General features: G+C 36.1%; 1 protein-coding gene across 5 annotated transcripts in view; it reads left to right on the forward strand.

The window, feature by feature from the left end:
- The window catches only part of MYO16 (myosin XVI), a 641,507-nt gene that overhangs the window by 292,736 nt on the left and 335,942 nt on the right, over positions 1 to 12,829 (forward strand). For all 5 annotated transcript variants that reach the window (XM_079902787.1, XM_079902784.1, XM_079902785.1 and 2 more), the window contains one exon: positions 1,635 to 1,778. In XM_079902787.1, the coding sequence (XP_079758913.1) occupies positions 1,635 to 1,778 (144 nt within the window). The remainder of the gene's footprint in view (positions 1 to 1,634; positions 1,779 to 12,829) is intronic.

A 12,829-nucleotide genomic window follows, 5' to 3' on the forward strand; every position in this document is an offset into this window, starting at 1 on the left:
AGGAGGAGCTGGGGACTTGTCTCCAGGTGGAAATAACTGATGTTGTCTGAGTTCTGTTGAGGGTGACAGAGCGGGGCCTCAGCCATTCTTATGGTTCCATAAAGTGTCCCCAGAAATTGCTAAACATGGTGAAAAACTGCCTGAATCGGGAGAGAGATTTTCTAGCTTGATGAAAATTCTTTCTAGGGAGAATGAAGTTTACTATCTAGCAATAATACTGTAAGAACATTGTACCAGGAATATTCAGCCATCATCATCTTTGCAGACAAGTGTGATTAGAAGGTACTTATTGCTGTCAAATTATTATTCACGATCCTCTGAAATGTGAATCTAAAACTTACGTCACTTGAGAGGGCGGGTATCACTTTAAACACGGTATCTAATTAACTATGTTTTGGTAAAAGACTGAAAGCTAAACCTTAGGTATCTTTGAATCATCACTGTGGATTTCTGACGTGAAGGTTGAGGACATCTTGACAGGCACAGAAGGATGAGGTCACATCTGGTTTGATTATGCAGGGAGCTTTCAAAACGAAAAAGAGAGAAGAATAGGAATTACTTGCATATGAATTTCTTAAAAGAAATTGGGTCCAGGCCCCAAATTCTAAAATGGATGTATTAGCTTTTATTCTCTGGTCCTCACCTTATCAGTCTTTGTACCCAAACCTGCAGTGAGTGTGGATGGGGTCGTGGTTCATATCATGAGGCCCTGATGGTAGGGACTATTTGTTATTGCTACACATGACATGGAACATCAGATACACAGATATCTTAGTTCAAAACTGAAACTAATCCTTCAAAGTTCATGTGTTTGCCATTGCCCCAAGTGCTTCCATGTGTCCCCAAAGTGGCACCCCTCAAATCTCCTTCCATATGGAATGTGCACCATGATTTTGCATTGTCCTTTTTGTACATTCTTGAGAGTACCAGCGAATGAAGAAAGATATGGAGATTCTTCAATGACTGTGTTATAATTGTGAACCACAATTCATGTATCTTTTTTTAAGTTGAAGTATAGTTGATGTACAATATTATATAAGTTATAGGTGTGCAGTATAGTGATTCATAGCTTTTAAAGGTTATATGCCCTTTATAGTTATTATAAAATATTGACAAAGTTCAAACCTTCTGCCTACTTTTTAAAATTGGGCTGTTTTCTAATGACTAATTATAAAGGTAATTAAATAATAACAAAAACATACATATATCTCTGTAGTACCCATTTCCTGTGCTGTCAGTCTCAGGGGTTATCAATCAGTTTGAAGTTTTCCCACAACTCACTGAGGCTCCGTTCATTTATTTCATCATTTTTCTCTCTGTTTGTCATTTTGTATAATTTATATTACTGCCTTCAGATGACTAATCTTGTCTTCTGTAATATCTAGTCTATTTTTCTTTCCACTGTCCATGGATTCAATTTTCCTTTCAGTCTTACATATGCTTCTTTCCTTGTAGGTTAGTTGGGGAACATGAATACATTCTTCCCCAGTTTAGCTCTACCTCCCAAGTTCAAAAATTGGCATTGAAGTTGTCTACCTATGGAAAGGAAATTTGGATTAGGTTTATTCCAAATAAGCCTATCATAGTTTGTTATCATAGTATACTTTCTTTTATTTCTTTTTTTCTTTTTTCAGTGTGCCCGGTATGATAATGTCTTCATTGCAGAGATCCTGATTGACAGAGGGGCCAATGTCAACCACCAGGATGAAGATTTTTGGACACCAATGCACATTGCTTGTGCATGTGATAACCCTGATGTTGTCCTACTGCTTGTATTAGTAAGTAAAGCAATTCAGTTTATTACCATTTGAAGATTTGATGGCATATAAAAGTCTGCATAGTTAACCAATAATACTTCACAATATATAATACTTCAGGTGAGAAAAAAATGTGTGTATATGTCATCACTTATTTGCCTGGAATTACAAGATAATTAGAGACTAAGGTTGTGGGTCACCACATAGTTCATAAAACAAATTGTGTAGATGTCACACCAAGCTCTGTTCCTCTTGCCTTTTTCTTGGAAATTATATGCCTTGATACCTCGCAAGTCAGTGCTAACTAAAATGGTTTGATAATTGTTGTTTCGTCTTTCAATTCATTCTCCTAATTTTTAGCCAGATTAGGTATATGATAGTAAGGCTATATGGCCTATATTGAATCTTCTTCTCTTGTTTAAATCTAGCAAAGAAGTGTCTACAACTTTTGTTTACATGAAAGTGAAAACTCTAAGTATAAAAATCACTGGAGTTATTTGTCGTCATTGTCTTGAGTTACAGCTTAGACCCTGACATGGGTCCTCGCACGTACTATAATTATTTTAGAATTGAGATTCTTTCTGATTAGTTTATCTCTAACAAAGATTTTAAGAAATTATGCAGGATATTTTAGAAAGCATACTAGAATATAAGAGTAAGAATGAATGATTTGCTTTTTTCCCCTTTATTAATAAAAATTGCATAATTCCTTAATGATTTTGTATTACGTGCCTGGCTTTTCACATGAGCCCTCAAAATTTCACATACAAGCAAATTGGTGCTCAAAGATATTAAGCAACTTGCCATAGGTCAAAAAACAAACTATATCTCTGAACTTAAGGTCATTGTCCAAAGTCTGTCCTTTCTCCCCAGGGTCATGCTGCCTGTCTTAACAAATTACCACATACTTGATAGCTAAATACAAGAGAACTTTATTCTCTTACATTTTGGAGGCCAGGAATCTGAAATCAAGGTGTTGGCAAAGCTGTATGCCCTATGTCAGCTCTAGGGAAGAATTCTTCCTTGTTTCTTTCTAGCTCCTATGATCCCTTGCAGTCCTTGGTGGTCCTTGGTTACAGATGCATCACTCCAGTCTTTGCCTCCATCATCACGTGACCCTCTTCCCTGTGTCTCTGTGTCCAAATACCCCTCTCTTTTCTTTATAAATGCACCAGTCGTAGGGTTTAGGGTCCACCTTAACTCAATACCACCTTATCTTACCTTGATCTGCAAAGACCTTATTTCCATAGAAGATCACTCACAGATAGTAGCCTTAGGACTTGAACATATCTTTTTTTAAAAAACACAATCCCACTACACTGCTTTCTTCCCCCTTTTTAAAATCCTAAGCAGAAGTCGTTTAGGATGAAGACTATGAATGGAGATTTCCGTAATCTTGTAAGACGTTTAATTTGGTCTAGTTTAGTCTAATTTGTCCCTCAAGAATTTGTAAACTTTTTTTGTTTTTATAGTAGAAGTGTATTATATCACTAGAAATGTGTTCCTTTCAACTCCTGGAAGATGGCAGCTATAATAAATAAATAAGGAAAGGTAAAGGAAATAAAGACAATTTAGCTTGAAATAGAATCATTTGGGGGAACTAGTACTCTACAGGAAAACACATGAAAAAGTACTTAACTCATTTATAAGAACAAATCTTCACTTTACAGAACCTGAGCCTAAGAGGAATTAAACTAACCAGTCAGCACAAAGGCAGTGAGATCTACTTAGTATTTGCTTAGTATTAAAGGAAAATTTAAAACACATCTCAGAACGGAACTCTGTGGTCTTTTGAGTGATACGGTGAAATCATCAACTGTGCACTTTTTGGAATTCTCAGAACTCATAGGACACCAGGCTAGATTTTTAAAGAAATGGCTTGGTCTATAGTAGTTGTTTGAAACTTTTTTTTTGGGTAGTTCAACCACTGGATGACTTGGGCGAAGCTGGGCTATAATTATATGAGAATGAGATAGAAGAGTTAGATTCATAGCTTTTGTGGTTTTCCTATGTTTTTATTTTTTTTTCTGAATATTAGTCGAGAGATTCAGAATATTAGTTGAGAGTCACTTTTTCAAGGCCCGTCTCCATTCAGTTTCTCTCAGTAATTATGATTAGTTACACCAAACCTTTGCCAAATTAGGCTTTCTATTTTCATTTCATTCATGCAATTCTCAGGAACCAATATTCATGCGACTGAGCTTGAATTCTTAAAATCCTTCTTCCATTTCCTCAGTGTACACTGCTGGATGAAGACTTCCCCTTCTTGAGTTCAGAGAGTTTGTCAGCCCTTAATTTCACTGCCAGCCAAGATTTCCTTCCTTCATTATAGCGTATCTGTTTCTTATTTCTGATGGAACAGAGTAAGAGGATCTACCTTCTTTGTAGAGTCTGCGCTGAGTCCTGGTCTAGGCATCTCATAGGATTCTTAATTTAATGTCACAGGGACAGCCAAGAGAAGGGCTCAGTACATGGCAGGGTTGTGATTTCAAGGTGCAGAAGCTATAACTACTTGCAGATGACTCCCCTTCAGCATATAGAGACTGTTGCCGGGAGTAGCATGGGTATCAGAAATACCACTGATAGACTAGAAGTAGCAAATAACTTGGACCACCCAGACGGCAGGAATGAAGCATGTTTATAACCAGAGCTGGGATTAGGGCAGCCTGTGAGGACTGGTACCTGGGGTGTCAATTACACTATAATTATAGAAATAAGTTAGACATATAGTGGCAAATTACTTAGGTCTTCCTTGTGACTCTTTGCATAACTGAGGAAATATACATGTGCTTTGCTCCCGTTGAGGTTAAACAGTGTCTTCCAAGGAAAATCAATAAGCACTGGCACCAGTCCCATTTCCCAAAACAGATGCTTAGAAAAATAACAACAGTTTGAAGAAGTACTAAATCATTGTCCTGAACGGGGACACCCTCATGTCATTGTCAGACTCAATGATAGCTCCATTTTGATGAGGTGAGCTCTCTACACTCCTTTTTTTGTACTTTTATTGTATTCCCCTATTCTTTGGCATTTCCCCCCAGTTGCTGCTAGGATCGTCAGCATATTGCCTGAGCTCCTTTTTCTTTCACATTATCGTGTATGTTGTGCTTGTTTAAATACGATTTACTTTTCCCTTTGTTCTCGTGTGACACAGTGTCTGTAACTCCTACTTGTTCCCCTGGCAATAACTCAATTTTATTAATGGCCAGTTGCCTTTATAATAAATATCTCTTCTGCCTAGAACAATTTGATTTATATTCATTAATTATTTATCGAGCTTATATCAGTGGTGTTCATTAGGGAGCTCTAAGTTAGGCATTACCTAAATTATTAGCTTCCAGCAAGTCACAGAAGTAACTAGCTGGTGCATACACGGCTGTTTGTTAGAACAGTGCCAGCACTTTATAGCGACTCAATGTATATATATCAATACTTGCTGAATACATACACAAATGGCTGAAAGAATGGCAGGCCAATTTTTGGAAGTCAGCCTGAATTTAATATTGACATTATTAACTCATGTTATATCTAAAAAAACCCTGTCTTATAGCCACATTCATCTTCCTCCATATTCTAGAATTCTTCATCCTACTCATTCTACACTTGTATTTAGAAGTGCTTGCTTCAGCACGCATGATCTCAAGGTCAGATGATATTGCTTTTCTTTACCAGGCGGAATTGAGAGCTAGAAACTGGATTTACTTCATGTGTAAACATAGAATTAAATCTATAATTGGGAAGAGGGTTATTAACATTTTCATGGTCTGCAATGCCCTATTTCTCACACCATAGAATAACCCAGCCTCATATGCAAAGTTATATATCTGCCCGTTGCTGTTATTCATTTACTGATGACTGTCTTTAATCATTAACTAATATGTATTGATCACCAACTATCTTTAACATAATTGCTGCCGTCAAGGCAGTTATTGTTTGTTCATTCATTCAGCAAATATTTATTGAGTGACTACTATGTTCTGGGTGCTACACAGTGAATAAGAAGACATTTTACATTATAGAACAATGACAAAAACAAACCAAAGCAAGTAATGTACGTGTAACCACTGAGTAACTTGACTAATGGATTCAGCAAATCTGAGTAGCCTCATTACCACCATGTCATAACTAGCCCACCATCCGTCCCTAGAAATAATTTGCTTTCAAGTAAATGTGGGTGAAATACATCATCATAAAAATCGTAATTACTATAGAAATATGTTCCCGCTAACAACCTCAAAAGAAAGATTTATTTTACTTCCAGAACTAAATGTCATCGTACGTTGTTCAGCGCCGCACGTCCAGTCTTCTTTCCATTTTCCAAACTGATGAGTAAGGGACACTGTGCACTTACATATTTGAGTGCCTTCTGTTTTGCGCTGAGGGGGTCAGCAGTGAATAAAAGAAGCACAAATCCCTGCCTCTTTGGAGCTTACATTCTACTGGGGAGAAACAGGAAAAAACACCTAAGTGGATGAGGTGTACAACGTGTCAACTAAAGCGAAATGTTGGAGGGGCAAGGAGAGAGGGGTAGAGAGTCTTAATGGATGTCCTGATGGAGGGGTGACATTTGAGCTGTGAGCCTTGTGGACTGTGGGTGCATCGTGGGCTGGGCAGAGGCAACGGGTGAGGGCAAGCTGTGGGGCAGTGGCTCGTGTTAGAAGAAGAGCAAAGGAGACCCAGGCAGTTCTCTCATGGAGTGGACGCGGGCAGCAAAGTACCATCAGTGTTGATTTGGGATTACAAATTAATTCTAGCAAGTAGGCAAGTTCACAAATATAAAATCCATGAGCAATGAGGATTGACTGAATTTATTACTAAGTAAAACAATTGACCGATTTTAGGATTTTAATTGTGAAAAAGAAACCCAGTGTATTTTAGGAATTGGGGTGGCTCAAAAAATGATGGATTTCTACAGTATATTTTCAAAATTTAGACTTTTTAGTACCATTATTATTTTCACAATTTCCATCACATAGTTGAACAGGGTTTTGCAGTTTCCTAGAAGTTTCATAGATAGCTCACTGAGTATGTGGAGCACATCTATGACAAAAGCAATGCACTTAATATATTATCCCTATTTTTACATAAAGAAATCTAATATCAGAGAGGTTATGTAGTAGAATAAAATCTCAAATCTAAATGTTTTCATTCCCAGTAAAGTATTTTACTGTATTAATATTTTTACATTTAATGTAGAATTACATATTCATATAATTCTATATAATATACATTCTATTAAACAAAATTTGACCACAGAATTTTCACTTACCTTATTTTATTGAATATTTGAGTATCTCACATATGTAAGTTTTTAAAATTTTCATTCTACATTATCCAGTTTTTAAAATATTTTCTAACCAGTGCCATATTTGAACACCAATGCTCTATAACTCAAAATTTGTTAGAGTATTTTTTTAATAATTCTATAGTAATTTGCTATTTCTCAGACTTTAAGAAACTTTTCTGTTATCCAAGAGGAAATCACAAAGGCTGAAAAGTGGTTAACTCAAACCAGTCTTTTTAAAATTTTGACTTCCTATTTATTTCAACATGGTCGTAATATATGAAATATATACATATGTGTGTGTGTATATATACATATATATTCCTGGCATGTTGTATCAGTGCATCTATGCCTTGAATCAATACTTGTAAATATCAGAATCTGCTCAATCGTTTGCCTGTGGAGAGAGGAACAATAGACTTTTCTTTGCTAGTTTGTACCATGTGATTTCACAGAGAATGGTTTCTTAATCGCATTGCTCAATTTTCACTTATTTACTGATATGACTTTGGATTACAGGGTTACATTTATCCGTGGCATGCTAGATCTGAATTTTCACATTTAATTTCCCGTTGTGGCCACAGTTGCTAAGCTTCTCTGTCCTGTTCGCAGTTCTAAAGCTGTGACAAATCTGCCTGTTTTAACAGCCCATTGCATTTTGGACCATAAGAAACAAATTAATTGTTATATTGGTGTTAATTATTTTAGAAGGAAAATAATTTATTTGACTAAAACACTGAATGACGCTTCTTTTGGGGTAAAATGATTACCTATGTTCCTGACTAATCATCTCAGGTTTTTCTCTTTTTTATTGAAAATTTTGGGAGGAAATGCTTTGATACTTCACATGTCTTAGAACCATTTAATAAACCTTACTATAAAGGGTATCTATTATACATAATGTCAAAAAATGACTAATAAATAACTGAAGGACAAAATGTTATTTAATTGTTTTATTTTTCTTAAGGGGTGACAGGGAATGGTGAATTGCTGAATTATTAGTATTACATATTACCAGGAGATCTTTTAAGATATTTTCACTCCCTGAAATCAGAACGTGTAGGAAGAGATATTAGCAAATCAATAGTCATTTACTAAGTGAGGCTCAGTAATATTAATGCTATCATTGTTTCACTTCAGTACCAATGGAATGATTACTTGAAATTGCAGTGAATGTTTTCTTCATCCTTGGCCTTTTGTGTTTGAACATCTGATGTTAGTAATTTCTCTGCCTGTTGGCTGGAGTGTGTCATGCTCTGTGTTTAATGGGCAGAGTGGGACTAGATCATTATAATGGGTGCTGCAGGCGACTGACTGCTGGAACCTAGCAATTCTGCCCTAAATGAAATAGCAAATGATGTTTCAAAAACACATATTGCTCACGTTGTGTCAGGTGGCCAAGTTGATAGATCAAAATTAAATTGTTCCAAAACTTCACTCATTCATTGCTTAGACTGTTTCCGGGTTAAATCCTAGTATAAAATTTTTTATATTGTTTAGTTCTAAATTACCCTTTCCATCACTTTGATTTGTTAAATATTAGAACACAGGGTACCCTGCTGCTTCAGAACGTTGTACTCCTCCCCAGCAAATAAGCTAAAACTGAACAGTTCATGTAAGTCTGATTTTCCAATAGGAACTGTGGCAGAACACGTGGGCATCACTCAACTTTTTATGTAAATGAGGACATGCACGCCGTATTTAATCTTTTTTTCAGATGTTGGTCTTGCCTTCAACCTCTCTGAGAAAATTGAGGTCTTCGGGCTTGAATGCCTTCAACTTCCTACTAAAAACTCTTGATTTCTTCCCTATATATATTCACTGGTTTTCTTCCATCCTTAAAGAGGTGTTTGTTCTCCTTTTTAAGCTAACTCCTTCTACATCCGCTTTACATTCTGCTACTGGCCCCTTCTCCAAAGATTTCTCCTTCATCATTTATTGAGCTTTCATTTTCGTAGTCATTCCTGTATCCTTTTCCTTTACATTAATTCATGGTTATGTTCTAGTGATTTCCATTAGTTAAAAAATAAGAAGAAAAAAGCCTGATCAAACTTCTGTCCTCGGATTGTCACCCTGTTGTCCTCTCGTGTTCGTAGCCAAACTTCTCTGAAGGACAATATGCTTTTTGTGACCCCAATTTATGGCCCCTGTCGCCCCATCCAGACAATCTGGTCTCTCTTCACTCAGACCCCTCAAAATGGCCCTTTGCCGAGAATACTTTGACATTTTTGTGATGAGGTCAGTGGACACATTTCATGGTTTATCCTACTTAATGTATCTCACTAGGTCTAAAGCCAAGTTTGTCAAGAAAGGAAATGGGGCAAACGTCCAATTTTTTACCCAAGGTTATATTTTTGGGGCTAATCGGAGTAAGAATTTGAAGGAAGCTACTCTGGTTCCTAAGCCCTGTTAGTGACCATTGAACATTAAGAGGGTTTTTTTTTTCTTTTTTTCAGCTTTATTGAGGTGTAATTGATAAATAAAACTGTATATATTTTACAACGTGATGATTTGGTATATTTTGTTAAATGATTACAACAATCAGGTAAATTAACACCTCCATCACCTCACAGAGTTAATATTAATTTTTTTTTGTAGTGAGAATGCTTAAGATCTACTTTTTAAGCAAAATTCAGGTGTATAATACAATATTATGAACGGTAGTCACCATGCTGTACATTAGATCGCTGGAACTTACCCATCTTATAAGTCAAAGTTGGTACCCTTTCAGCAGCATCTCCCATCTTCCCCGCCCTCCAGCCCCTGGTAGCCACCATTCTACTTTCTGTTTCTATCAGTCCACCTTTTTTTGTTGTTGTTGTTCTTAAGTCGTGTTTTTTTAAACCTATTGCTACCTAAACTTTCCCATCACTAAAATCGACGGTAAAAATTCATCCTATCTATGGTGAAAATTCTTACTCCTTATTCACAGTGATTAACACCATAAAAGTAGATTTCAGAAAACAAGCAATAAAGTGTCATTCGAAAAACGCATGTGGAGGATTTCTGGTTTCAGCTCAGACATGCTCAGACTGCTGTCCTTGCAATAAGGAAAAAGTTGAACCAATTGAAAATCAGTAACTTTTCTTGGACCCATCAGAGAGCTGAAGTTTCAGGGAAAATCCTATCAACCTCAAAACCCGGGAGACAGGTGAATCCAGCCAGTCAGAGCTAAGATTTGGGGCTGGATCAGAAGTCGCAGGAGGCATAATGTTTTTTCTTTTCCTGAAAAAAATTCCACACCAAGTTTTCCTAGAAAAGGTCCCCACAAAACTATTTATCACATAGGATGATATCTATTTGTCAGTAGGGTGGACAAACTCTTACAAAGGGTAGACTTAATTTCATGAAGTAGTGATAAAGACAGGAATATTAAAATTCCTGTGGGAACTTTATAAGTGCAAATGTTACGGCCATTCTGAACCAGCAGAAACTGTAAAAGAGATTTCATTAGCCCACTGCTCAGTGACATTTAAGAGAGCGTATGCTGTTAAATCTTGATCTGAGGTTGAGATTTCCATTTTATTTGGAAAAAAAATTGAATTTGTAGAGGAAAATAATTTTGTAAAGCAGTGTTCCATTTTGGGTTCTAAAATAAATATATCAGTCATTAAATTCATTAAAACACTAAATTACATCAGACAGTTAAATACATCGAAAAGGTTGATATAAGGGGTGTAAGAAATGGGACAGTACACCAATACTGTCAAATAAAACAAACAATAAAAGAGGCTTAGCAGCAATGATACGTAATCCTGCTTTTTTGGAAGGTTATATGTTTTGTATTAGTTAAATAGTCTTTCTCTTTGGAGTTCTTTCTTTTCCAGAATGTCTTTATTGAATCATCCCTTAACCAAAACCATCAGGAGGCTTCTACAAGAGATCTACTCTTTGTAATCTCTTTAACTCATATATATAGTCAAGGAAGCAAAATGGATTTTGAAGTAGATCTCAAGAAAAAGCAGGATCCTGGAAATTCATTAGCTTCTTTAATTCTAAGACAGTATAGAAACTATCAGTCTGCCACTGTAGCCTGCCTACGCTCTGAAATTACATTTCTGAAAATGAGTCCTCTTTGGGCCATCAGAACAAACCTATAAAGTGATAATTCACTGGGAAAGAATCAGGATCTCCATCAACTTGCACAAGGGTAATAAGAGTCACCTCCTTTTAAATTTAGCCACCTGAGTGGTTGCTACAAAATATATTCAAAAAAGAGAAGCTGTATTTTGAGAGCTGCAGAGCTTATGTAGTTGATGAAGTCTGTGTATTGGTGTTACAGGCATCACGTCATCTTCTTGGACAGTAATTGTATTTATATTATAAATAATCTTAAGTGAAAATATCAACAAGGATTTCTTGTGAAAGTCAATGTGTCCTGTTAGAACTGTGCTGTCACTTCCTTCCCTGGTGTAGCATAAAGAAGAAGTAAGGAAAACATCTAAGAACTTTCTTAGGGAAGGAAACAAGTATTTACAAGCTGGACCTAGTCAATCAGAAAGAATAAATTCCTGATAGGTTATTGATGTAAATAGCTCTGGGCATCACTCAACTTTTTATGTAAAAAAGTTTTTATGTCTGATGGAAAGCGGCACTGACACACTGAACACTCTTTTTGAGTGTGGACAAAACTGCTAGTAAAGGCTTTGACCATGGTGGTCACAAACGTAGGTATAAATATACCAAGAATTTTAAAGGCTTAAAGTGGAAGAAAGAATTAGAAGGAATGGTTCCTTGGTCTTAACGTAGGCGTAAAGCATCATGGCAACGATTTGAGCGTCAGGACCTCAAGTATAAGCCCTGACTAGTTCTCTCACTAGTTATGTGACTTCGGTAATTCCTTCATTACAAATAAACTCCAAAAACGTGGGAAATGTTTTCATGGTTCTGACCACAGTTCCTCCTGCAGTGGCAGTGGACTGTCACGTAAATTACTGACAAGTTATTTTTGAAGAACGCCTGGATTTTTCAATTCAGTATTGCTCAATTCTCTCTTTTGACTTTATTTTTGCCACTTTTCTCATGAGTGTCGACATGTTATTTCCTTAAGTTACTGAGTGAAGTAGCCCATGCTTAATGACACCTCAGGGTATTCAGTATCAATACTGGATCAAAATGTAAAATGGTCCGTTCTGTTAAGATAGATGAAACGTAATGAAAAAAAAAACGTAATGAAATGTAATCAACCACGGCTGTGATTATGGAAAAAACTTAACACTAGATTCACAGTCCCTGGAAATGAAGTTTGTCTGGTTTCGAGCATGATTTTTGCTGCTCCCAGGGTTCTCTGATTGCATCTTTTACACAGTAGGAATTGTTTCTACAAGAATATGAAAGACCTGCATTTGCACATATCATACATGTTAACTTGACTTTTCATAACATACTGTTGTCACTAGTCAGCCTTTTCAGAAACTTCCACTGTTGATGATGAAGATTTTTCTTTTCTGACTAATGTCCGATAGAAGAAATACTTACTCTTTAAATACAAAAGCGTAAACTGAAAAATGTGTGCTTCATGGCATTTCTATAATTTTTACATAAAATTATTTGAAGAACAGAAAAATACATACATTTTGTACATCTAATAGCAACATGGGTTTATTAAGTTTGGGAAGTACAGACCACTATCTGTGCTCAAGGTCTAGGGAAAACTTTCGTAGGTTTACCCTGTTTGATTATTTATGCTCCCATTTTTTGGTAAACTGTACTCCCTCTTTTCAAGTGTTTTTCATGATAAATAATATTTTTAGTCTATATTTTAATTAAGATAATTTTAAAAATCTAA

The sequence above is a fragment of the Stenella coeruleoalba genome (assembly GCF_951394435.1).
Source record: "Stenella coeruleoalba genome assembly, chromosome: 18".
In the NCBI taxonomy this organism is placed as follows: Eukaryota; Metazoa; Chordata; class Mammalia; order Artiodactyla; family Delphinidae; genus Stenella; species Stenella coeruleoalba.